The sequence below is a fragment of the Porites lutea genome, chromosome 5 (assembly GCF_958299795.1).
Source record: "Porites lutea chromosome 5, jaPorLute2.1, whole genome shotgun sequence".
In the NCBI taxonomy this organism is placed as follows: domain Eukaryota; kingdom Metazoa; phylum Cnidaria; class Anthozoa; order Scleractinia; family Poritidae; genus Porites; species Porites lutea.
Genome location: NC_133205.1, coordinates 18,034,800 through 18,060,510, shown reverse-complemented (window position 1 = coordinate 18,060,510; position 25,711 = coordinate 18,034,800). Strand labels below are relative to the sequence as shown.

Below are 25,711 nucleotides of genomic sequence, written 5' to 3'. Positions count from 1 at the left end.
TTTCCTGACAGATGAGTTCGGACTTGGCATGCTCTTCACGCCAAACGTCTACAGAATCAGAGGTCAGCAGGTATAAGGACCAAATAAACATGATGGAACAAAGGAATATGACTCTTAATGCTAAAACAGAAAGGCTTGAGAGAGAACTCAGAATTATGGGTGATCGACTGAAGACCTTGGAAACACGCAATAGGGACTTGGAGGCAGCCAACAGGGAGGAATGGGTAAGGCGTCTTGAATATCATCCTTTCACCCCTCCACTATTATCATCATCGTTATCATTATCACCACCATCAACACCATCATTATCGTCATCATCATCATCATCATCATCATCATCATCATCATCCTTATAATCATTTTCTTTATGTCTGCTTGCTATGTTTGTTTGACTCTACGGTTACAGTTTTATGTTTGGCGAGAAGACCTCAAGAAACAAGCGAGTTATTGGCCTGACAACCTTCATTCCCAATCGATTTACAAATGGCTGCGGCGCATTTGCATCACGGCCAAATCAAAGATATATTAGTAAAACACCTAACATCCTTTCTTAATGCTAAGAAAGCTTGCTCAACAGGTAATTGATACTGAGAGAGGATGTAGGACCTTGCTAGAGAAAAGTAAATTTCTGGTAGGATAAGAACGCGATCGACAATTGCCGCCTGTTTTGTTGTACGTGACTAACAAAGTGAGAAGCAATTAACTTGTAGGCCAGAATTGATTATAATAATAACATGCGTTTTGAAATGAGTTCAAGCATGAACAAAGGATTGTGTCGCTTGGGGTAAGCAATATCATTAGGTGAAATACGCATACACAGAGACACAATTTTGGCGCTTCTAAACTAAAGTTAGCGCCAAATAATAATACTAACATAGAGGGGAAGACAGATTGCATGACCACGAATGCTAATTTTACACTGTGCGTTGCTTTGACCAGTGCTTATGCTCAAGTCGAGCATTTCATCGCTGGAACATTGACATAGATATAAGCACTAGGACAAGAAGCAGAGTAGGTTTTAGTTTTCTTACATTGCTACTATCATTTTTTATTATCACACAAGCATCTTGAGGTTGTGTCGCTTGTAGCGACTGGGCTTGAAAAAACACTTTACCATATTAAGATCACAAACATAATGGCATTTATATTAATATAAATTACGATCAAAATCCAGGGACCTTTATTATCCTAACTGACTCTCAAAAGGTCCTCAAATGATTGGTGCTTACTGGGTCTTCGATGTCATTTTAGTTTTTTTTTTTATTCAGGTTCTTTATTTTCTTAAGATTTTTCCTGCTTACAAAAAATTTTATTGTTACTGACCATTGTCTAGCTAAAATTACCTATCAACAAGTTGCTTTGTTTTTACAGAATATGTACAGGAATGACCTGCGACGCTCAAGTCTGGGCTACCTGAGAGAATCCGACATAACAGGTGGAAACGATGTTTCACTGGGTTCAAATCTTGTCGGCTTAAGATTTGAGGGCAGACCGTACCAGCCACAATATTCAGCTAGGATAAGCAACTCTAATGCAGGCCAATCCTTGACAAGCATAGGCCAGGCTTACGGAGACATTCTTAATAGGGTTCGATATACAATGCAAACGACCGGAAGCGTTTCAGATGCCCTTGGAGGTACCACAGTGGATACTGCCGGGTTTTCGAGTACAGGATTGGTCGGAGCTACAGGGATTGCGTTACGACAAAGTGGACCTGTAGGAATTAGTGATTTGCGTTACTCTGTAACAAAGCCATTAGATAGCAGAAACATAAATAGCAACGGAAGTATGGTTGGAGGTACAGGTGAAGCAGTAAAAAATTTATCGCCTGGTGGAGAAGCAAATCACCAGCCGAAGGCCTAAAAACCCACAAGAATTTTTGAAACGACTGTTAGGAATTCATAGAAAATAGACACCATGTTAGTTGAGAAAGCCCCTTGCTTAATGTGAAAACAAAAAAGTAAGAAAAACTACAAGTCAATGTTTAGTGGTATACAGGACTATTTCAGTCACGTTGCAGTATTTAAAGGGGAGGCAGTGGGTAGGGGCAATTACTTTGATTTTAATATGACAGGGTTGAGTGACTATTGGACTTGTTAAAAGTATTAAAAAAAAAAAAAACTTCAGTATCCTCCCTCAAGGAAACAATACTGATTGCTTTGAGTGTTTTCTTCTTTGAGAAGAATATTTAAACTGCTAATTAAAAGCTCCATAACCTTTGCAAACTCAGCATTGCGTCCGTAGGACACTTAATTGTGAATTATGCTTTAAATTCAACTTTGTTACAAGTTTTTGTTTGAATGGAAAAGAAAATGGATCTAATCCAGTGCTTTCTCGTGCTTAGAAGTGTACAATTTTCTTTTGGAAATTACTGACCACGACTGCTAGGTTGCGCAAATGTAATGTTCCAGATGCTCATAGTTTATTTTAAGTCACGACAGTAAGCAATTTATCATATCAATATTAACCTGAGGGGAAAAAGCTGTATTATTAAAAGTATCAGATACAAATTAAGCCAGCAGTATACTGCATTTTTTGTAAAGCATTTTATCGCTTCTTGAAATCGTTCCTTGCTATGCAAGCTATAGTAAATAAACACCTTAAAAGCCTATGTGGGAAAAATACACCCATTTTTTTTTCAGGAACTAGGTAAGACCGGAGTTACTCGAAAAATGGTTGTCTCAAACTTAGAGTTAAGCTTTTTCCTTCAGACACATGTAGCAAGATCTTTAAAACTGTTTTCAGTTTTAAGTATTTTACACAGGGTGCCAGTTTTGCTAACTCCGATTATTAAAAACTGAATCATTGGATAATGCAATTCTAGAGCTTTGATTGGCTTAGCCATCATGGTATATGAGCCATTATAACACGCTCTCCAAATATGGTAACTGTACGCGTCAGCTCAAAATAAAAAAAAAACAAGCTGAAAATCGGTTGTTTCTACAAATAAAGTTGGGAAGAATTCTCGATATTTTTTGACCCTTTTTTCATAAAACAATTATTCCACTCGCACTTGTTGGATATGAGATGATTATAGCCAACTAGTATCCAACGCGCACTCGTGGAATAATTGTTAATTAAACCTTTCACTCATAAACACGTCTTGACGAGGTTATCGGTTAATATAACTCAGTTTTATTAAATCTGCGGACGAAATTCTATGGTGTTACCAATTAAATAAAACATAAAACTTCTTGTGTACTACTATTAATTTGATAGGTTTGTACGAAAAGAAATTTGAATTTTTTTATGGATTCTTTTTTCTTCGGTTACTATTAGGAATGAAGTGGTTAACAATTAAAAGCAGTTTAGAAGTAGGTTTAAGTTCTAACTTTGGGTTATTATTAAAATAATTGCTTTCGAGTAACTCGGCCTCGCGCTGTACTGAAAGCCATTTAACAAGAGTGCCTGATGCTTTGCGTGCCCCAACTATTATATACAATACTCGTCAAATTTCGTTGAAACACTAGACTGAAACTGAGGATTTTTCATGTCTTGCCTTCTCAGCAACCTTATTTAACTTTTCCCTGTGTGTAGGTCTTCTCTCCCCCAATGGTGAGATTCGCGTGTATTTGCAATTGGGTGATACGTGAATCAACGTGACGAAGCGTTTCAACAAAATAATGTGACGAGTATTGTAGTCACTTTTGACTTCATGATAGTTTTGAAGGAAGGGAGCTGTCAATTGAAAGTTCATTATTTCCTTTTCGATAGGATGTATGGTTCTTCAACTACAATCATTAAATAACTGTGGCCCAAAATTCTCTCGCTACTTCTGCCTTACATAACAGCGACTGACTTCTACGTTTAAGTTAAGGTTTCTCTAGTAATTTATTATCAATTACAATGTATTAGGGTATTTAAATATTCAAAGTAATGGTCTGTTAAACGTTATTTTAAAATTATAATGAATAAAGGGTTTTATTTATTTGTTGATTGAATTTAATGTCCATCAAAGATGTTGGAATAAAAGAACACCTCCACCACTCTTGCACTGTCTGTCTGAAAGAGGTGGACAGAGAGCTTCTTTTTTGGACAACGTATACAATAAAAATACCTTTTCACAGATTTTGCAACTGGGCCTAAAACCTTTCATTTGAAGACGGGATTTTTAAGCTGCTTCAACAGATTTTTCAGCATTTCTTTGTGAAGTAAAAGAGCCTCTTGTATCTATGAAAAATGGCTTTCTCTTTCTCTGTCCCTAAAAACGTTTGCAAAATTTAGCCTCCTCATTTTGCTTTACTTCTGAGTCCCTTCACAGCAAACGCTCACTAAGTACTGCATAATACCCGTGCTTTGTTAACGAAAGATTAGTTTTCTAATATCATAGGCGACAAATTACTCCCTAATTTTGGCGGGAAATTTAAGCGTTTATACTACTACATGAGAAATTTCTGCAATTTGATTGGCTTAGAGCAGTGGTATTTCAGCTTAATTTGAAATACCTACATGTGAAAATTACAAACCTTTTGCGGGTAGTAGTATAAACAAATAATAGCATGATTTGTACGTGACATTTGGCAAAAATACCAGTCATGATATTTCAAAATAGTGTCAAATTTCCCTCGCCTAACGGCTCGTGAAATTTCGTAAAACAATTTCGAAATATCACTCGTGGTATTCATGCCAAATATCACTACAAATCATGCTATTACCTATACTAATTTGTAATTTCACATGTGAAATTACAAAATTACCATGGCAACCCTTCCGTACGTCTCAGTGTCAAGATGGCGACGAAGTTTTAAAATGCCGTGAATGAAGATGTCAGGGCACAAAAAGACGCTTTAGAAAACCTGAACACACAAGAGAACATCAAGAAGGATTCTAACAGGTATTTTGCCGAAAAAGTCTGAAAAATAGCTTTAAGAGCCTCAGGACTGGTTGAATTGAATCTCTTAAATTAACTGGGTTACCACTCCACTTCGCTGACCATTAAACCTAATCTACAGCTCTAAGTATTTTTGGAGGGATTTTTCTGTCTTTATACTCAAGTAGGTTATTTGCTGTTTACGGTGGTAAATGTGTGAATTTACGAGGTTATAAGTTTGGAAAAGGCTTATGACAAGGCCTCTCTTTAATCCAACTTCAAACTTTCCTTAAATAGCCAGTACACTGTTTTTACCAAATATAAAGACTTTCCTGTTGGATTTTTCCGACCTGGAAATTAATGACCACTGTGAAAAATTACTACATTTTGGGGAACCCGTTGGCAAGAGCAGAATATCGAAAGAACTCTTGATCTGGATTTTAATTCTAACGCTTAAAATAACTGAAATTGTTCAGAATATAAATTCATTGTTGCTTGGTAACGACTGTCATTAAAAATCCACGCTTACCTCCCAGGAGTAAATATAAGGACAATTAGCCAAAAGGCGGTCTTGATTTGGCCTGTGTTCACACCACACTAACCAAACAACCTGTTCCTGAAATTCAAGAAAATAAATATTACTCTAAACCAAAAAGAAAGCATTTAGCTGTCTCGTGGACTTATAAGAATACAAAAAAACAAAAGCTTACTCGATGAGTTTAAAGGACAAAATCTGACTTGCAATAAAACATGTATATGATTATTCGAGATGAAAGTAACAATATGCAACCTCAAGTAGCTGGTGGTTAAGAGAACTATTAATCTCCCATGGCTTTTAAAATAAGTTGCAAGGGAATCAAATATAAACCAAATTAATTTTCAGGTTACAATTTCAAAATTCGATACAATACTTAAAAGTCATTTATAAAATAACTATACGTTTTTCTGTTTGTGCCATTGTTCATTTTGTTTTAAGTTTTCCTGTATGTTTTAGACTTAAAACAATCACAAGCGCATCTTGGGCAAACACTGTGTGACCTGTTCTACAGAGATGCAAATCTGGACAACGTGATAGAAAAGACAATTCTCATTGGATGTTGCACTGTATAATCTGGCATTGCTTCAAATGATACCACTAAATTTAAAAGACCTGTTTACATTCTGCAAAGAGAAGGCTTTCACTGTCTGTTAGTTCAAGAACGGAAAAATTGAGTCGTTTTTCTTAGTATTAATCAATTGTCAATCACACGGGCTATGAAGAAGCCCATTGTTTAAAGAAGGTAAGAATCCACATTTTAAAATAGCATCTTCAGAAAAAACAAATTTCAAATACCAGTATGGTCTTATGCGAATTTGAATCATTAAGGCTGATATCTTACTTTAAAGCAGACAGTTTTTGTTTGATGTGCAACTTCTGGAACTAAATGCAGTTAAATATTTTTTCCCAAAAAAGTTTCACATCGATCGAAAACATTGTTTACTCAAGAATCAAAGATTCTAATTTTTGGTTTGTTTATTTTAACTGGTGGTTAAACCTAAAATTCTATTTCGGTTAACAAAGAATTAACCATTAGTGGCTCTTCTACTTGCAAAGCTAAGCTTTTAGTAGCTGTATCATTTTACTGAAAAGAGGTAAAAAAGGAAATCGATAACCCAGGCTACGTCGTTCCTCAGACATTTTTAATTTGAGCTACCTTTAACGACCAAAGGTTTATAAATAACATTGATTTCACTGTTACGTTTATTATAACGTGAATTGCACTTTGGGAATTGGGAATTGACACAACTGATATTGTTAATATCTTGGTAGCAATGTCCCTATTACTTAGTCCTTGAATCAGTTACCATGACCACAGTGGGTGTCATAAGATGTAAAGTACATTGTAGACTACAGCATTAAACAGGAACCCCCTTCAAGTGAGTTTCTGCGGTTCTGAAACACTTCTCATCAACATTATTTGGACTAAACAAGAACATTCACCTTTAGTTTCAGGGTAGACAACATTCTTATACATTTCCAGTTTTGGCATCACCTTGTCTAAAGGACAGTTTGTCATCAACGTAGGCACCTAATTAACACTTTCTGAACAGTTTTCCCCCATCTCTGACATTGCTACTTTCGGCCTTAGGTACATGTACCATTCACAGTTCTGTTGCACTGTTGCACCTTTTTTCCACATCATTTAGCGATAGAGGAGTTTCAATTTTCCCGTAAGGAGTAAATAGCTGTTTGGGAAATTGGTGGTACCATTGTACCCAGTACTTTTTGCTGGAAGGGCCGGGTTGTTCAAAGCTGGGTTAAGATAACCCAAGGTAAGTGCGAAATTGTAATTCAAAAATGAAATCTTACAGCGCTTTTCACAAACACGCGAACTCTAAAGTTCAAAAGCCGCCTTCACAATTGCGTTTTTCCCTGCTGTCATTATACTTACCATCACAAGCAACGAACCTTGAAAACACTGAAAATGGATCGAAATCCACCAATCACAGATCACAAACCATTACCTTTTGAACCTGTTTAAATGAATTAAGTTGTTTCCTAAGAGGTCCGTTAAGATGATTGACGGCACCGAAAAACGCAAACGTCAGTTGGCTTTTGAACTTCAGAGTTCGCGTGTTTTTGAAATCCGCAGTAAAAAGTAAGTTCAGTTTCATTCTTTTTGTCTACAAATTGAAGATCACATGCTCTCAAAAGAAAAGAAAATTATCCACGAAAATGCTTTCCGTTTTTTTCTTGGATTTAAGATTAACCCCGGGTTAGCCCTAATCGGCCTTCGAACAACCAGGCCCACGACTTAATCTATGAGGCTTAAACCGATTCAGGCACAATGCAATCGATTTTTATTATTTTTGTTTTAATAGCAATATCGCACGAGGATGTCAGGAAACGAAATGCAAGTTCAACCGATGGCTGACGGTTGGGGAAGCCCATATTATGCTCAGCCTATTAACACGACGATGACATCCACCGAGATGCCAATCAATAATGGAGGTTCAAGTTGGGAAATGGAGGTTGTGGGAACTATCCCAACAGATAACAGCGCGGAGATAGAATCTCTTCAGAAAAGGATTCGTCAACTAGAACAAGAAAAGAAGAGTATCAATGACATGTACGTCAAGTCCGTCAACGAATATGAAGTGTCAAAAACAAAGATCATTCAGGAATACGAAATCAAGATCGGACAACTTAAAATCGATCGGGACAACTGGCAAAAGAAGTACAATGAATCGCAGAGAGAAGTACAGAGGCTAAAGCAGAAGATTTCTACAATGGAGATAGAGAATCTAAGAATGATTGAAGACGTGAAGCGACAACTAGCGAACAAATGCAAGATGGAGAAGAGTGAGATGGAAACCAGATTTGAAACTGAAAAGGACGAAATGCAAGACAACTACGAAGAGCAAATAAAGATGCTTCGAGCGGAAAACGAGAGTCTTATGCAGACATACCAGAAGAGTACGAAAGATTATGAGATGAAGATTGTACAAATACAGCAAGATTACGAAGTGAAGCTAGGCCAACTTAAACTTGACAAGGAAAAACTGGAAAAGAAGAATGCTAACCTCGCTACTCAGATAACGACCTGGCGCGAGAAATGTTCGGCTCTTGAAAAGCAGTATGAAGAAATGCTTGCCAACCTGAGAATTGAGTTGACAGAGAAGTTCCAAGCAGAAAAGGGTGAGTTCGAAGCCATGTTCTCTAAGGAGAAGGACTCGATGATAGAGATACATCAAAAAGCTATCGATGAATACGAGCTAAAGATTACGTCGATTAATCAACAGTGTGAAGAAAAGATAAAAGAACTTAAAACACAGAAGGATAAGTTGGAGGCAAGTTACAATACGTCTTTGGACGAATTAGCGGAGTTGAAAAGAAAGTGCAAGGAGCTGGAAGAAAATCACAAATCGTTGATGAAGGGGCTGCAAGATAAGCTTAAGAACGAATACACCCAAAAAGAGAATGAAATAGAGAGTGAGTTTGATACTGAGAAACAAGAAATAGTTACAAAATACAAAAAGATCATTCAACAGAATGAAATACGAATCAAGGAGTTACAAAAACAGAACAAACTGGTTATTACGAAACTGGAGACTGAGAAAACGCAGCTGATAGAGAAATACTCTGCTGAAATTGAGTCTTGGAAAGAAAAACTTGCGACCCTTGAAAACCAGTACAAAGAGGAAATGAAGGTCTTGGAAAAAGAGTTAAACGAGAAATATGAAAAGGAGAAAGAAGAATTTGAAGCTAACTTCGTCAAAGAAAAAGACGAGCTGATAGAAAGTCATAAGACAACGGTTCAAGGTTACGAAACTAAAATTACCAGTATCCAACAAGAATACGAAATAAAAATAGCTCAGATGGAGAAAGAAATAGAACGGCTTGAAGAGACGAACAAAAGTAACATTGGGAAACTGGAGAAAGAAATTGAGGAAATTAAACAAAAGCACGAGAAAGAACTCAAAGAAGCCAAAGAGGAAATGGTAGAGAAATGCAACAAGGAAAAAAGTGAAATCGAGGAAAGGTTTGTGAAAGAAAAAACGACGTTGATTGAATCACATACGACCGTAGTGCAAGAGTATGAAGAAAAGATCACTGCTTTGCAAGATGAGATGGATGCCCAATCGCAAAAGATGGAAAGTGAAATTAAGGAGTTGAAGGAGTCGCATCAGAAGGCTTTGGAAGAACTGAGGCAAGAAATGGCGGAAAAAGAGAAGGAGTACAAATTGAGCACAAAGGAGCTGAAAGAGGAAATGACACAAAAATTTAACAAAGAAAAGAAAGACTTGGAATCAAACTTTTTGAAACAGATAGAAGAGTTGAAAGCATCCAATAACGACACAATAACAGCTTACGAAGACCAAATAGCCGAAATAAAAGAGAGGAACGATAAGAAGATTGCAGATTTAGAAGTTGCAATGGAGAGTAGCGAGGAAAAGTACAAAGAAAAAATCCAGGCTTTAAGAGACGAGCTTTCGAGTTGTATTGACAAGTACGAAAAACTCGTAAAAGACACGAAAAAGGAACTACGACAGAAGTACGAGAAAGAGAAAGAAGAACTGGAAAACGAGTTCACCGAGGAGAAAAACAAACTAACCGAGGCTCACGAACAAACCGTGAATGAGTTCGGGAAGAAAATTGCCGATTTGCAAGAGGAATTGAATTCAAAGGTGGAAAAAATGAAAGAAGAACGAGAATCCTTAAGGGAGGAACATTCTAAAAGGGAAGACGAATTGGTAAAACAATGCAAAACGATAGAGGAAACTTACAAGGCAAGAATCACAGAAATTAAAACAACTTTAAAAGAGAAATGTGACAAAGAAAAAAGCGAGCTGGAAACAAACTTTGACCAAGAAAAAGAACAGTTAGTGGAGAGACAGAGCGAGATAGTGAAGAAGTACGAGATGAAGATCACAGAATTGTTACAGGATTTCGAAAAAAGAAATTCTCATTTTTCAGAAGAGAAAGAGAAACTTGAGTCACAAAAGAAGAAACTGCAGGCGCAAGTCGATAAACTGCGGAAAGAAGCTTTGAAAGCAAGGGAGCAGTACGAGACAAATATGACAAAAACAAAAGAGGAGTTAACTGGCAAGTTTGAAAGGGAGAAAGCTGAGACCGAGGCGCAACTGAAAAAACAAATGGAGAACATGAAGACACAACTTAACAAGAAACTACAGCAACTGAAAACAGAAAAAGAGAGTATGATATCGAAACTGGAACAGGCGGTGAGAGATCTCGAAGCAAAAATCAAGGAAGTACAACAAAGCTATGATTTGAGGATAACCGAGTTAACACGAGAAAACGACAAAATAGCGGAGAAACGCCAGAATCTAGAAATTCAAAATGCAGAGAATGCAGCAAACCATCAAGCGGAAAAATCTGCGCTAAAAGAAGAAATTATCAGACGTGAGAAGTTGATGGAAGACAACAAGAATAAATACGAACAAGAATTAATGAAGCTCAAAGAAGTAATTTCGAAGATGAAGGAAGATCTAGAAGATAAAACAGCACAACTGGCTTTGACAGAAAAGGAACTTGAGCGAGCGCAATCAAACCTTAAGGACAACCAAGATGGCTTCGAATCACAGATAGAGTCCCTGAAAAAGAAGATTGCTGAAATGGAAAAAGAAAGGAAAGGTCTCTTTGAACGTATACAAAACCTTGAATCAACGAAAAGGGGAATCATTTCTAGGTATGAGGAACAGATTATTAAAGTCAGAAGGGAGATGGAAACGAAATATACAACACAGGAATGGAAACTTCAAGAACTTCTCAATAAAGAAGTGCAAGAGAAAGGCAAGCTGAATGTTCAGGTTGTAGAGCTTTCCAGTGAATTGACCATGTGGAAAACAAAGTACAAAAATCTAGAAGAGGAGTATAAAAACGGTCTGTCAGGCATGAGGAACAGTCATGAGCAGCAAATGAATGAGCAAGAGGTAGCGTTCAACAATGAAATAACCAGTTTAAATAAGAAGTCAGAAGAACAAAAAACAATTATCGATAAGCTGGAGAGAGAGAAGCAAGGCCTTGAAGTGGCAGTGAACGACCTCACTGCAACTATAAAAACACTTGAAGAGCAAGCGAGCAAGCAAGAAGATGAATGGCAAAAGCAATTCCAAGAGGCAGAAAACGAGATAAAGAAGCTAGAAGAGGAAATGTCAAAAATGAATAACGAAGTAGAACAACTACAAGTAAAATTAAAAGAGGCTGAGGAAAATCTTAAGGAGACGGAATCGCAAAATGAAGCTACGTTAAACGACCTTAATTTGAAAACTACGGAGTACGAGACAAAATTGAAGGCTTTATTTGAGCTAGAGGTTTCAAACCGTGAGATGGCCAACGAACTTGCTCGTTTACGATCCCAGATTGAGGGACTAATGAAAAAGGAAAGCAAACTCAACCAGGAGAATGGCGATCTAAAGTTGAAAATTAAAGAGATGGAACAGCTCAACAAAACGCTTACACGAGAGTTGGAGTTAATGGCCAAGAAGGTCTCCCACACAGAGGAGAGCAGTCAGAAACAGATAGACGAGCTCAAGGAGAATATTGAAGTAGAAAAAGCAAAATGTTTTAATGAGAAGAAAAAGCTGAGTGAAGAAATACAGCAGTTACAAAATACCATTCGAGAGTTGGAAAGCACTTTGCGAAATTTAAAAGATTCCATCGAGTTTCTTAATGAAGAGAAGAGAAAAAGCGAAGATCGCTTCAACTTTGAGATGCAAAATTTGCAGGAAAAGTATGACAATGAGCTAAGAAAGGTTGGAACGCTGCAAATGGAATTGCAACAGAAGTCGTACACCCTTGAGGAAAAAAGCAGAGAATGGAAGCGGAAATTTGATGAAATGGTATACAAGCATCGAGAGGAACAAGAGACACTTGAGAAAGAGAAAAAAAAATTGGAGGAGGATTATGAGAAGCAATTGAAGGACCTCAAAGACGAAGTAGCTAGCGAACGGGAGATGTGTGAAAGAAAACTGAGCCAACTTGATCAAATGTACAAGCACGAGATTAACTCGGTTCGTTATGAGCGCGAGCAGTACTTCAGGGAAGTAACCAGCAAGGAGATAGAAGAAATAAGAAACGAACTAGAAAAGGAAAAGGATAAGCTGCAACAGCGAATGCTTATAGAGAAGAAGCAGCTGATCGAAGATTACAACAAGAAATTACAAGAAGAGAACCGTAAGTTTACTCAAAATGAGGATAAGCTGAAGTCTGAGATTACGTCTCTAACAAGGATCAAGTCTGAACTCCAAAATCAAGTGTATGATTTGCAAAGGAAGATCGAAAGGACCAAGGAGCAATTGACGTACCGCTTTGCTGAAGAGCGTCGTAAGATTGAGTACCAATTAGAAATGCAACTGAGAGAAGTTAAGGAAAAACACAGACTGGAACTTATCGAGCGTTCCGAAACAGAGAAGCTAAACACAGAAACAAAAATCAAATCTGAAAAAGAGGAATTCGAAGAGAAAATTCGTCTAGAATACAAGGCTTCGATAACAGCGGAGGTATCATCTCGAGAGAGGCAGCTACAAGAGGCTCTTTTCAAATTAGAACAGGAATTCCGAAGTGAGAAAGACAAGTTAATGGAGTCGGAAAGATCATTGAAGTTTCAAAACGAAGTGCTCCTAAGGGACAAAGAAGCTTTGCTTGAGCAAAGTCAGAGAGACAAGGAAGCACTGGCGAAGAAAATGGAACATGACAAAGAATTACTAAGTGTTTCAATCGAGGCCATGAGCCGAGAACTTTCGAAGATGAGGGAGGAAAAGAACCAACTCGCCAGTTCGTTTTCGAACGAGAAGAGAGAGCTGGAGAAGAAACACGAGGCGGAAATTACCGAGGTAAGAAGAAGGCTTGAAAGAAACAAACAGGAGCTTGTAACAAGAATTCGTGAAGAAAACAATCAAGCCACACAAGCCTTCAAGCGAACGACGGACGCAACAATTGCTGGGTTAAAAGAGAAACTTGCCAAAGCAGAGCGGAAGATCGCAGAAATGGAAGAACACTTTAAGAGGGAGAAAAGCAAACTAGAGCATCAGTTTGAGCATGAGAAAATGGAACTGGAGCGAAGAGCACAAAAGCTTAGCCAAGAGCTCAAGGTTATTTTGGAACAAGACTTTTACAGGAGAGCCCAAGAAGAAAGAAAAGTTCACGAAAACGCCCTCTCAAGCTTAAGAGCCGAAATTGTAGAGCTTAGGGAAAGCAAATCTCGGCTGGAACGAGCGCTTTCAGAACAGCAAAAGATCGCCTACGTTCTTGAGAGAGACATCAGTTTCCTTAAGAGCGAGTCACGAGTGGCAAGTCCAAGAAAACTGGAGCCGAGTCTCCTTGAGCTAGAGCTTCAAGAGTTAAGGCATAAGAATGAAAAGCTTAAGATTGCGACAAAGGAGGCGCAGTTTTACAACAACGAGATCACCCAATGGGGAGGTGGGAGGAACTGTCCAGTTTTGAGAACTGCCCAAGAACTTAAATCTGTGGTTTCAGCTGGAAAGCCCTCTCCGTTAGCTTTCTTTCCTTATGGCCGTGGAACACAAAAGGTAACAACAAAAATCATTCGCGTAAGTGTTTTAACTCTACACATGTTTCGAGGCTGAGAAAGCAACTTTAGGGCATGACAACCTGACTATCAGTACGATTATTTTCTGGGTTAGTATTTTTCATGGCTTTACTAAGAAAGATAGTCTGATTAAAGGTGGACACGACCATGCCACTGAGCCTTAATTATTTGGCTCACTCTACGCGACAAGATTTTGAACATGTTCTGCAACTCTTGTTATATTTCATACATGCATCATTCGAAATATTATACTAAAAGACTATTGGGACACCGCGTTTTGTTTATACCTCGTCGCCAAGACTTACAAATTGTTTGATACCCTAAAGGTTAGCTAACTTTAAATTAGTGTTATCGTCAATTTACGAAAGGGGGATAAGTTGTTAGAAGTATGGACTTCTTTATTGAGGCTGTGTCCCTTCTTGTTTTGTCTTTATGCAGCCTTTAGTTTCAGCTGAAAGGGAAATTTCATACGGTTATGAGCCCACATTCAGCACCAATGAAATGAGCAACTACAGGCCGGAACAACAGGTGAATTGGACCATTATGCATTGTTTCGATCAGAAAGGATACAGTAAAAACCAGCATATAAGAACCCAGTGATTTAAGAACCTACATGCTGAAATTTGGCATTTACATAGCCAAAAATATAAAAGAACCTGTTCATCCTGGCAAAGAAAAATAGGTTCTTATTCAAAAAAATAACTCCCTCCAATTTTAGTGGTCAAAATCCTCTATTTTATTGTGTGAGAAACTTCTGACAAAAGTTATTGTGTATATGTTGATTTATAATTGTTTGGATTTTCACTAGAAATATGTTTTCCATAAACTATTAAGTATTATTTAGAAGTACAATATTTCTGCCAATAGTTACACTATGACAACCTCTGAAAAGTAAGAACCTATTAAGAACCTAATCAGCCTAAATTATGAAAAACGACCCTAAAATATAAGAACCTGTTCAGTCTGACCTCGAAAATTCTCGGTTCTTATATGCGGTTTTTACTGTATTCGTAGAAACATGAGTGAGTCGTGAACACAGTTAAATTCGTTTGATGTACAAGGTTAACACCTATGACCATGATTAAAAGCAGATATTGTTTAAAGAGCACTTGGTCTCTGATTGGGCTGTTCGCCATTTCACCTCTTATTTTGGAAATGCTGATTGTATAAGAATTCACACTAATCTTACAAGCTGACTCCACCCGCGTCAAGCTACTTACATTACAATGATCTTAGTAATGTACCATTTAGTATGCATTTCACTTGTTTACAGAAGTGCCATAGTTTCATTCGGTTACACTAGACTCTAACAAAGATTTTGAAACCAAAAACAAGCAAAAATATACTTTAACATTTTTTGTTTAATTTTTTATGGCTCGGCCAAAATTTCTATAACCAGCTTGATCTCATTAAAGCCAACCAACCACTACGGTTGCAAATAGGCAATTCAGTCATGAAGAAATGCCAAATATTCTTATCAAAATTGTGCAAATAACGCTATGCCCGCTGCTGTTTCTACTTTTAAGGCCACTAAAGTTCCTGCAGAAAGGGAAATAGCCTATGTTGATGAGTCCACGATTGTCACCAACGAAATAAGCAACTGCGGAGAGCAACAGGTGAATAAATCATTACCTTAGTAATACCTCAGTAGCAGAGATGGCGACGTCTGTCCCTTTTATGGTAATAGGGAGCTTAAGCAACGGCGTTTTTGAGAGACGAACGCCAACCGGAAGTGGACTTTTTCATACTTGGGCAATGTTTTTACCAAAATTTTTGGACAAATTGTCTGTTTAAGAATAGAGTGTATAGAGTAAAGAAACACAGCAAAACAAATGTGGTAGTGTCGACACACATTGAACGGTAAAAGGTGCGTCCCTCAAAAACGCCTTTGCTTAAGCTCCCTAATTCCAAATGACATTCGTTACTTTCGCACGAGGAAACTCGTAAATTCTATATATTTTGTTGTTACTTTGCAGAGTTCTATTCCGGATTCAGTTTTTGTTGAGCAAAGAACATGGGACCCTCAATCAAACAACAGTCGTCTGGAGGAAGAGTTAGAAAAGATGGGAGAAAGGCTAGATTCCTTGGAGGACAGAAAAAATGATCTCTTACAGGAGGTGAGCATTAAATTAGAGAAACAACTTGTAATCTACTTACTTACTTACTAACTAACTGATTGACTGACTGACTGACTTACTCACTTACGTAGGCCGATCTCCCGATGAAGACTCCATGACAGAGTCTTTCCACACATTTCTATCTAACTGCTGACCGAAGTTACGTTGATATGTTTGTGGGATTTATAACGAAAGTCTTAAACATTAAATTGTTGGATATCGTTGTAGCGTCTTTCTTCAGAGTTAAGTAGTACGATGCTACAGCATTATTGACAATGTCTACTCTACTTTAACAGGTCGATAACGATATGATTCAAGCAGGAATTACTTGTAATCGATCGACCAGTACAACTAGCGTGTATACCAGCAGCTATCAGCAGCGATCACCTAGGTCGCCTAGACCTAATTTCTACAGCTAAGGTTGTAAAATGCACCATTGTGAACAAAAGTAAGTACAGCAGTATGCATTTACGGAGATTTCAAGTTTGTCCTTTGCAGTTAACTCAGTTAGGCACCGTAATGTGCATACTCCATAGTATGTTATGATCTCAGACCCCTTGCATAAAATGATACAATGGAATTAAGAGAACGCGTAGGCAGTAGAGCGAAACTTTTTCTTTGATTAAGGAACTCCTTAAAGTTTATTTCCCAAGTAAATGGGAACTAGCCTACTCAAGCCAACGAATACAAAGAAGTTAAACGAACACAGTCAACCGATACACCTATGCATGAGATACCATTGAATAGCTAATTTGCATAACACAAGATACGCGATTGACATAACGTTTTTAACCAAATATAATAAAACAGAATTATAGGACGAGTAAGAAAACACTCAGGAACAGGTTTCTAGTAAAATGTCGATTGAAGAACGAATGAAACAGTAGGCAAGATTGACGCGCATTTTGACGCGTACCTCTGATTTTGGGTTGAGGTAAAAACTAGTGTCCCGGTCAGCAAGTTCCCAAAGCTGACTGTGTCCCTTTAACACTATTATTCTACAATGTAGCTAACCCCGGTTAGCACTGCTGCGTGGTAAAGAAATGTACTGAGAATTGCAAATCACTGAGAAGCTCAGTGTGTGCACGGTACGGTACGTGCAGTTAAGGCCGCGTCCAGACGTATCTGGATGTTTTTGAAAACGGAGCATTTCTTCTCCACTTAGCCTTTCGTCCACAAGAAAACGATGCTTTTGGGCACCAAAATTGCAGGTTTTACAAAATCGGTCTCACAGTAAAGAAAAAGTTTGGTGTGGCTGGGCGAGAAGGGAGAAAAAAACATCCATTTCTAAAAAAACAAAAATATCCGGATACTGGTGGACAGGGGCTAATTTTGAGGAGGAAAGACACGCTTCAAATAACGATGCACAGCCCAAAACTAACGCGAAAAAATAAAATAACAAGATAAGCTTTTTTCAAGTGGCCTATAAGACTATAACTATGGATGGACCTCATATAACCACCTTAAAAAATTTTCTCTAGGAAAAGAATTGCTATTATTTACATATATATGTAGCATTTTTAACATTATTGTTCTTTGTTCTTAGTATTGTTTTAAAATTTAGTTAGTTTTCCCTTTTTCATTTTCATGTTTGTTCCACTTGTAGGGGAATTAATAGTACATTGATGACTTTAAGAAGTACCAAGTTAAGCCTTTCAACCCTAGTGCATTCAGTATCCATATTTTTCACACCATGTGCCTTTATTCTCCAGACCAATATGTTTCATTGAGCAGTGGCCAGTACATGCAGGTTAAAACAATTTCAAGTCCAAAAGTGGCCGAAGTCAGAATTTAAAAAAAATTCCAAATTTTGTCTTGTACCATTTATTTAGCAGCATTTAATGCTGCCAAATAAATGGTACCTTGTGAACGTATTGCCAGAGAGCTTTCATTTGAATGGTCACACCATAGGATTTCGCTCACAGACTAAAAAAATAGAACCACCTTACAAGACTCCGTCATTCACTCTGGGAGCGATGAAACTAAGGAGAAATAAGATGCTAGTGACTCTTAGAGGCTGAAAGGTTTACCTGGCGAAATTACTTAACTCAGTAATGAATCGCAGCACTCACATTTTTGGGCTTCGTTCAAAGAACACCGATCTTTTTTTGTTATTTTGTCAACCTGCTTTTTAAAGAAAGCAATATGCAATATTGGTATAGTTGTGCACTTACATAGTAAATGTAGCTTATAAAATATTGTTTTAACTTGTTTAATGACTATAAGAAACATCATTGTTTATATGCATTTGCATGATATTTTAGTGGGTTTAATTAATTCATTAAAATGTTATTTCTATGAAACGTTTTCCTTTCCGGTAGTCGGGACTTTAGGAATAGATTTGCTAACATCTTCCATTGGAAAAAATGTTACAGCACTACTAAGGTGTAAAATACAAAAAAGCCGTTTAAAGGTTTATCAAGTAAGAAATGAAGAAGTAAGAAAGAAGGAGCAGGCTAGAAGGTTGACACTTTTTCAAGTACACCAAGAACAGTTTGTAAATAAACTTTGTCCTTACATGTAAGCAAAGAAGTAAATCAACCAGACTATGAAACAGGAAACTTGAATAATAGTAACTGTTATGCAGAACTGTTGGTATATCTCTAGGAGAATTTCACTGTACCTTAATTAATATTTAATGAAATTGACTTTCAAATCTTTGCAAATTAGGTTTTTTTTGGTTTTTGGTTTGTAAAAGGAACACTTATACTTATATGACAACATGCTTAATTTAATAAAAGCACCTAACAAAATGTTGATTTACACTGTATCACAATGTGTGTTTTGTTTGTAACCTTAAAAAAAGTAAGTGAAGAAGAACTGAAACAACAAAACTTTGCCTCACCCTGTATTTTACACATTGTAGTCTTGTCACTTCCACTGACCAAACGATTTCCTCAGTTGCAATATTGCAATATAATTGGAAGTAACAGCAGTCTTTCTATTAGTCAATTTCAACCCTAAAAAATTCATTGGCTAATGCGCATCATGTGTTTGCAAGTCGACATCACAGCAGTTTTGTCTTTGTACCCCAACTATTAATTTCCTTTTAGTACAGAAAATTCCAGAACTCAGAGGGAAAAATTAAAACGTTCGTCTGAATCCTCAGATTTCATCAGCGTTCTGAGGTGACAGGTTGCGTAACAGAAAAGTTTTGAATCCCCAAGAAAGGATTGTAATTTGCCGATAGGTCCGAGCCCCCACCCCTATACAGGGAGGGTTTCTTTTGTTTAATAGCAAAGGCCTCCTCGACTCTGCGCTTGATGGTGTTGTTTTCGTCAGATAGTACTTTTACATTGTGTGGGTTGAAGTTGTGAGCCGTTGCTTGGCAATATTCGGAAACGGTAGAAGAACGTCACCTCACAACGCTGATGAAGTCTAAGTGATTTGGACGAAATATTCGTTTCGTTTTAAGTTTTTCGTCTGAGTTTAGGAATTTTCTGTACTAAATGTCTTCGCCAGAGCAGGTAACGTATTAGTAATGTATTTATTTCGATACAACATACATGTATATACATACAATTAGCTAAGGCAGTTATGAATGCAACTCCGGGGACAAGTCCAGCCCTTTGGACCCGGGGGTGGGGGAGCTGTTTGAGGCGGCGCTGTACCTGGGAGTAGGGGGTGAGACAAATGAAAAATATCTTCTCTTTGATTTTGCGCAATACGTGTTATTTCTTGCACAGTTTACACGATGGCTGCTGACCTCAAGACTACGTATTTTTAAAGACAAACGCAGGAATTTTGAAACTCGCCCCAGTCCCCTCTCAAAAGTAGGAGAAAATGCATTTGGTGCGCCCTTTCTGCAGCTCTTAGACTATCTACCGCAAAAACGATGAGGGTGACCCCATTTTTTATTTTATGATTTTAATAAGAACAGTTCTTCCTTTCAATGAGGACAAAATTGGTATAAATCTATGTTCAGTTTTTTTCGGGGGGCAATTTTACTAAATTGTACGGATTGAGCTATAACGAGTTGAAAAGCGCGTGCTCAAATTAAGTCTACTTTGGGGCGTAAATTAAGATCGAGGGCATTATAAGACATTTTTCTGGTACGTTATTGGATAAAAATACATTCAAGTCAAATTCTGTGCGATACCACATGCATCATCGAAAAAATCTCCCCTTTTTCCTTAGTTTTGGGCTGAGCGCGGTTTATTGTCAAAGGGTCCTAAATAACCGTATTTTTCAGCATAGTGACGTGAAAACGAGCACAGTGACGCCCCACTTTTTATTTCTTTTTTAATCATCTTAACTTGTTACGTCAGTGTACCAAGTTTCATCTCAATCTATGTTACAGGTGTAGGTTCTTTTACTAAGGAATCACCTTAAGCATATCATGTGTAAAACGCATGTTAGGAAGGCCTTATTCTACACCCTAAAGTTAAGAGAAAAATTAATAGCGGAGCTCCACGCGCGCGTACCCCAATAGCCAAGAAAATCTATCTTTCCGAGAAAATTTGGTAATCAAGTGACCTTAAAGCGCCCGACCGCCCGACCGCTCGTCCGCACCACAGGCTTGCCAATGTAAAATAACTCAATCAACAGGTATGGCAACCCAAATGCAACTCGAGGTTATTTTGGCGGGAAATCGCATAGCCACACACGTCTTTTGAAGTAGAGACAACTAAAGAGCCAATAAAGACGAAAACGGAAAGCGGAAATTGTTTCTGTTTCCGTGTTGTCTAAAGTTTTAAGCTTAGATCAATTGTCATGTCCACAAATTTGGAATATAGGGCAGGAGAAGGACAGAGAAAAAGAGAAAGTAGGAGACAGACCAGCGAAGCTCAACGAGAAAAAGAGCAGCATGGAGCTAGAGCGAGAGATAAGGAGCCATTTATTGTTGAAGAACGACACGAAAATTTTGTAGCGGCGGTGACAAAAATTAATGAGAAATCCTAGCGGCCACCAAGGTGAAAATGAGCGGCAGTAAAAAAAAAAATAAACAAAAAAAACACGTACGACATTCCCTCCATAAAACGCGTAACTAGGAAGTTTTACGTTGTCGTGCAAAACAACGGCAAAGAAATGTACAAAAAAAAAATGTGCTGCACGTGCAAAGATGTGTTTTTGCTAATTAGACCTATTGTTGTTTTGTCATCGTTCTCTTTGCCTTCGCCTCTTAGCATGACACGATTCTATAACTATTTTACTTGAGCAAACTATAAATATTATCGTGAGCTTTACTTTTAGCCTTGGCTAAATCTATATAAACCTATCTTGAATTAAATTGTTGGAGAACTGTGATCATCTCTTACTTTTTGGAGCATCTACAGTATGGTATCACAGATGTCATGTCAGGCGTGTTAACCCATTGAGCCATAAGCTTATGATGTGTGAACTTTTAAATAAAATCTCTTAAATTATGAACTAACACGTAAACCCTATGAATCTTCTCTAGAATTATATGCTATTTTTTGTCTTTTAAAATCACCCTCTAAGGATTTAGGACTTAAACCAGATATAATATAGTAATGTGTGTATATTATAAAATTAAGTCTGTTAAACTTAATTTCTAATTCTTGACTACAAACCTGTTATCATTGTTAGTTTGATGAAATCCTTAGCTTGATGAAATTCATAGCTTCATGAATTCGATGACACTAAAAAGATAAAAATAATAAAACAATAAAACCTAGGCTTTCAATGTGATCACCCAAAGGCCACAAAACTCTGGTCACATTCATGAGAAGGTCATATCAATAATGTCGCAGATAGGAGGAGATCAGTACAGCATATTGTAATTCGTTCAAAATATTCCTCTGATTCTGATAAGCTTATATTCCCTGGCTAATTTGTCATATTAATAACCCTTATGGATGTTTACGTTATACGAGTAAATTTCACCACCAGGTTCTGGCTGTCATTTTATTGGCTGGGAGGGTTATCAGAAGCTCATGTTTTAATCTTTTAAAATACATTTGTAAAAATTCATTAAATTGTTATTTAAAAACATTTTGAATTTTCTCTCGAATCATTAAGGAGATTTACATGAACTATGAAGAGAAGAACACAAAACACTGTGTGTGGAATGAGAAGATCGTGTGTAACGCATACAAATGATCAACCTTGGACTAAAAATGATTAAGTATCTATTCATGCCATTTTTGTCTTAGGACTGGCAGCTGCATGTTGATCAGCCCATCCATCTGATAAAAGGGCTTATCCACTTTGCAGTCACTGTGGCTTATTCAGGGGGAAGAGTTAGCCTGTCAACAGGCTGCCAAGTGGAGTGGGGAGAAAAAGAGACAGGACCAGAGCTCCCCCATCTCCTCTTCTTCCACTGCCCATTCTCAGCTTGCCTCACTCGCCAATTTTCCTTTTTGTCCCACACCCCTCGGGAACCTGTTCACAGGCTAGGAGAGGGTCATAAGGATCTAGATCTCCCTAAATACTGTATATCCATCAGAAGCACTTGCTCAGAGTTGCCACAAATTGAATACCACATTACTGCAGGTATTTTGAGGGTATGGGGCTAAGGCCCGGTTCACACACTGAACTTTTCATGAACCAAACCTTATTCAAATTAACGCCCACCCAAATTATTTAGACCATCTGAACTGACTCAGACGCTGACCATAATTCAAGATGAACAAAACTAAAAAAGTAAAAAATGCTCATTTTGGTCAAACTGCTTGCAAAATACATTATATTAATTTATGCAGTAGGTTCGGGACATGAAAAGTCCGGCCTCCGAATCAATGTTGTTCCAAAGACACTCCAAGAGGAAAGCCAAAATTCCTGGCTGCCCTACTGGGGAAGAATGGCTGAGCCATTCCAAATTGAAATAAGTCCCTAACTGATTCAGATGCTGAACTTTTCACGTACTTAATGTATTAGGCTTGGCTCATGAAAAGTTCAGAGTCCGAACCAGGCCTTAGTAATAGAAACCAACGTGTAATAAATTGCAATTGAAGGAGGGAAATTATAGGCTTCCACTCAATCAATCAATCAATCAGTCAATCGTTTATTTATCCACGTAACGTCTAGTGGGCTAAAAAGCTCTTTCAAAATAAAAGGGGTAAAGTTGGATCCCCTTGAACAAAAATATCTGGATCTAACCCTAACCTAACCTAATATGACCTGCTATATTTTTGACAGATTGCAGAGTTCACGTATTCCTTCTCTATAGTGACAGATTGTAGAATTTGCCCCTTTTTGTAGTGTATGATTATTTTGTTCCACCACTCTCTCTTTGCCTTTCTCTGAGTGAATACATTACTAAAACTGTTCATGATACATGTAGGCCTGACACCAGAATTTAAGACACCATTGCTTTCAAAATAGTGTCTTACATGTTTTGCTTTCAGCAGATGTTCACTCTTAACTTTAAAACACTTTGACTTTAAAACTTGAGACCACTTGAAGCGATAAAGTGTTCCCGAAGGAAACCTTTTTGGGGGGACCACTTCCAATCGACAGATTTGCCGTACGTTTGCACAAGCTTTTAGTGCTATATAATTGTACTGAAAAGATTTGCTTACCTTTCCTTTAACACTGTGATCCTCGTACGTAAGCTAAAGTGGAACTTGAGAAACCCGCCGCCATTTTGAAAAGAACAAAACAACTGGAGCCCAGGTCACGCTTGTGATGTTTGTGAACGGTTACCAAGCTTGCTTAAATGTGGTCCCTAGTCCCTCGTCAACTGGACAGCTGTAATTTTCATTATTTCCTGTTTTTTGAAACGAAAGGCTTTTATTCCCTTGTCAAAAAACAGGAAATAATGAAAACTACAGCTGTCCAGTTGACGAGGGACTAGGGACCACATTTCAGCAAGCTTGGTATACTCGTCAAGCATTTCGGCTTAGCAGGCGCCAGTTTTTTAGGGCGAAGAAAAGAATTCAAGGATAGGTGCACACACGAGGGGAGAAAAGGGATTTTCCTCTCAGGCGTTTTGTTAAAACTAACCGGCGCCTGCCACGCTCGCCTGCTAGCCGCATTTGAATTCTCTGCATTGCGTGGGGCTCTCACTGAAAATTGGATAGAATAATAGGACAGATAAGCCCACCAAAGAAACAGATCTACTTTCTAGTTGTCGATCCATGCCAGTCATACTTACTTTAGTATGTCAAAATATCATGAACTCTCCATGTTTTCTCTCGTGCTCTGGGTCATGAAAATGCGCGGTCTTCCTCCTTATCTGAAACTGGGTTGCGGAAGTTTGTCCTCCTTTCAGACAGTTTTCAGACTAGGAGTGGTTGCCTATAAACCTGCACTCCATATCTCCTAGAAACGAAAAAACAATGCTCAGTGATCATGGTGGAGTGCAATCGAGTTTCACCAAGGCTCAATGCTTCACTAATATCTGTTGTGAACTTGTACACTTAGTGATAAGGCCTTTTTTGGGGGGGACAGGCGAGAAAATCGTGCGGAAGGAAAATTAGGGAAATTGCACTAAGGCTCTCTTTCCAGTGCTCCCCGCGATGTATCCTTCCTTTCCCCTACTGAGCGCCATTTCCTGCCCTCTTCCTTAGAAAAGATCAGAGAGCGTGTTCAAGGGCTAAATTTGTCAAAAGAGAAACAAAAGACAGAAAAAAATGTTGGGTTATTATTGCCCATCACCTAAATTACCGAACGAAATGTGTTAGCGATGCTATCCAGATGTCCTCCACACGCTTATCACTGTCTCATCATTCGTAGTCCTTGTCGATCTCATGATCTCCAAGACTGTTGAGACTGAGAGCAGTCTCTCTTTTTCTTCAGATTATGTGAGGGGAGTGCACGCGCGTGCTCTTTTCAAATTAGAACAGGAATTCCGAAGTGAGAAAGACAAGTTAATGGAGTCGGAAAGATCATTGAAGTTTCAAAACGAAGTGCTCCTAAGGGACAAAGAAGCTTTGCTTGAGCAAAGTCAGAGAGACAAGGAAGCACTGGCGAAGAAAATGGAACATGACAAAGAATTACTAAGTGTTTCAATCGAGGCCATGAGCCGAGAACTTTCGAAGATGAGGGAGGAAAAGAACCAACTCGCCAGTTCGTTTTCGAACGAGAAGAGAGAGCTGGAGAAGAAACACGAGGCGGAAATTACCGAGGTAAGAAGAAGGCTTGAAAGAAACAAACAGGAGCTTGTAACAAGAATTCGTGAAGAAAACAATCAAGCCACACAAGCCTTCAAGCGAACGACGGACGCAACAATTGCTGGGTTAAAAGAGAAACTTGCCAAAGCAGAGCGGAAGATCGCAGAAATGGAAGAACACTTTAAGAGGGAGAAAAGCAAACTAGAGCATCAGTTTGAGCATGAGAAAATGGAACTGGAGCGAAGAGCACAAAAGCTTAGCCAAGAGCTCAAGGTTATTTTGGAACAAGACTTTTACAGGAGAGCCCAAGAAGAAAGAAAAGTTCACGAAAACGCCCTCTCAAGCTTAAGAGCCGAAATTGTAGAGCTTAGGGAAAGCAAATCTCGGCTGGAACGAGCGCTTTCAGAACAGCAAAAGATCGCCTACGTTCTTGAGAGAGACATCAGTTTCCTTAAGAGCGAGTCACGAGTGGCAAGTCCAAGAAAACTGGAGCCGAGTCTCCTTGAGCTAGAGCTTCAAGAGTTAAGGCATAAGAATGAAAAGCTTAAGATTGCGACAAAGGAGGCGCAGTTTTACAACAACGAGATCACCCAATGGGGAGGTGGGAGGAACTGTCCAGTTTTGAGAACTGCCCAAGAACTTAAATCTGTGGTTTCAGCTGGAAAGCCCTCTCCGTTAGCTTTCTTTCCTTATGGCCGTGGAACACAAAAGGTA

The 25,711-nt window shown here is 38.2% G+C and overlaps 1 protein-coding gene across 1 annotated transcript; it reads left to right on the top strand.

Annotated features, from left to right (window-relative positions):
- Nucleotides 1-5,968: 5,968 nt before the first annotated feature.
- LOC140938018 (uncharacterized) lies at nucleotides 5,969-16,399 on the top strand. Its single transcript, XM_073387568.1, has 6 exons — nucleotides 5,969-6,090; nucleotides 7,673-13,843; nucleotides 14,302-14,391; nucleotides 15,390-15,479; nucleotides 15,840-15,980; nucleotides 16,277-16,399. The coding sequence occupies exons 2-6, from the start codon at nucleotides 7,688-7,690 to the stop codon at nucleotides 16,397-16,399; spliced, it is 6,600 nt and encodes a 2,199-aa protein (XP_073243669.1). The 5' UTR covers nucleotides 5,969-6,090; nucleotides 7,673-7,687.
- Nucleotides 16,400-25,711: the final 9,312 nt, after the last annotated feature.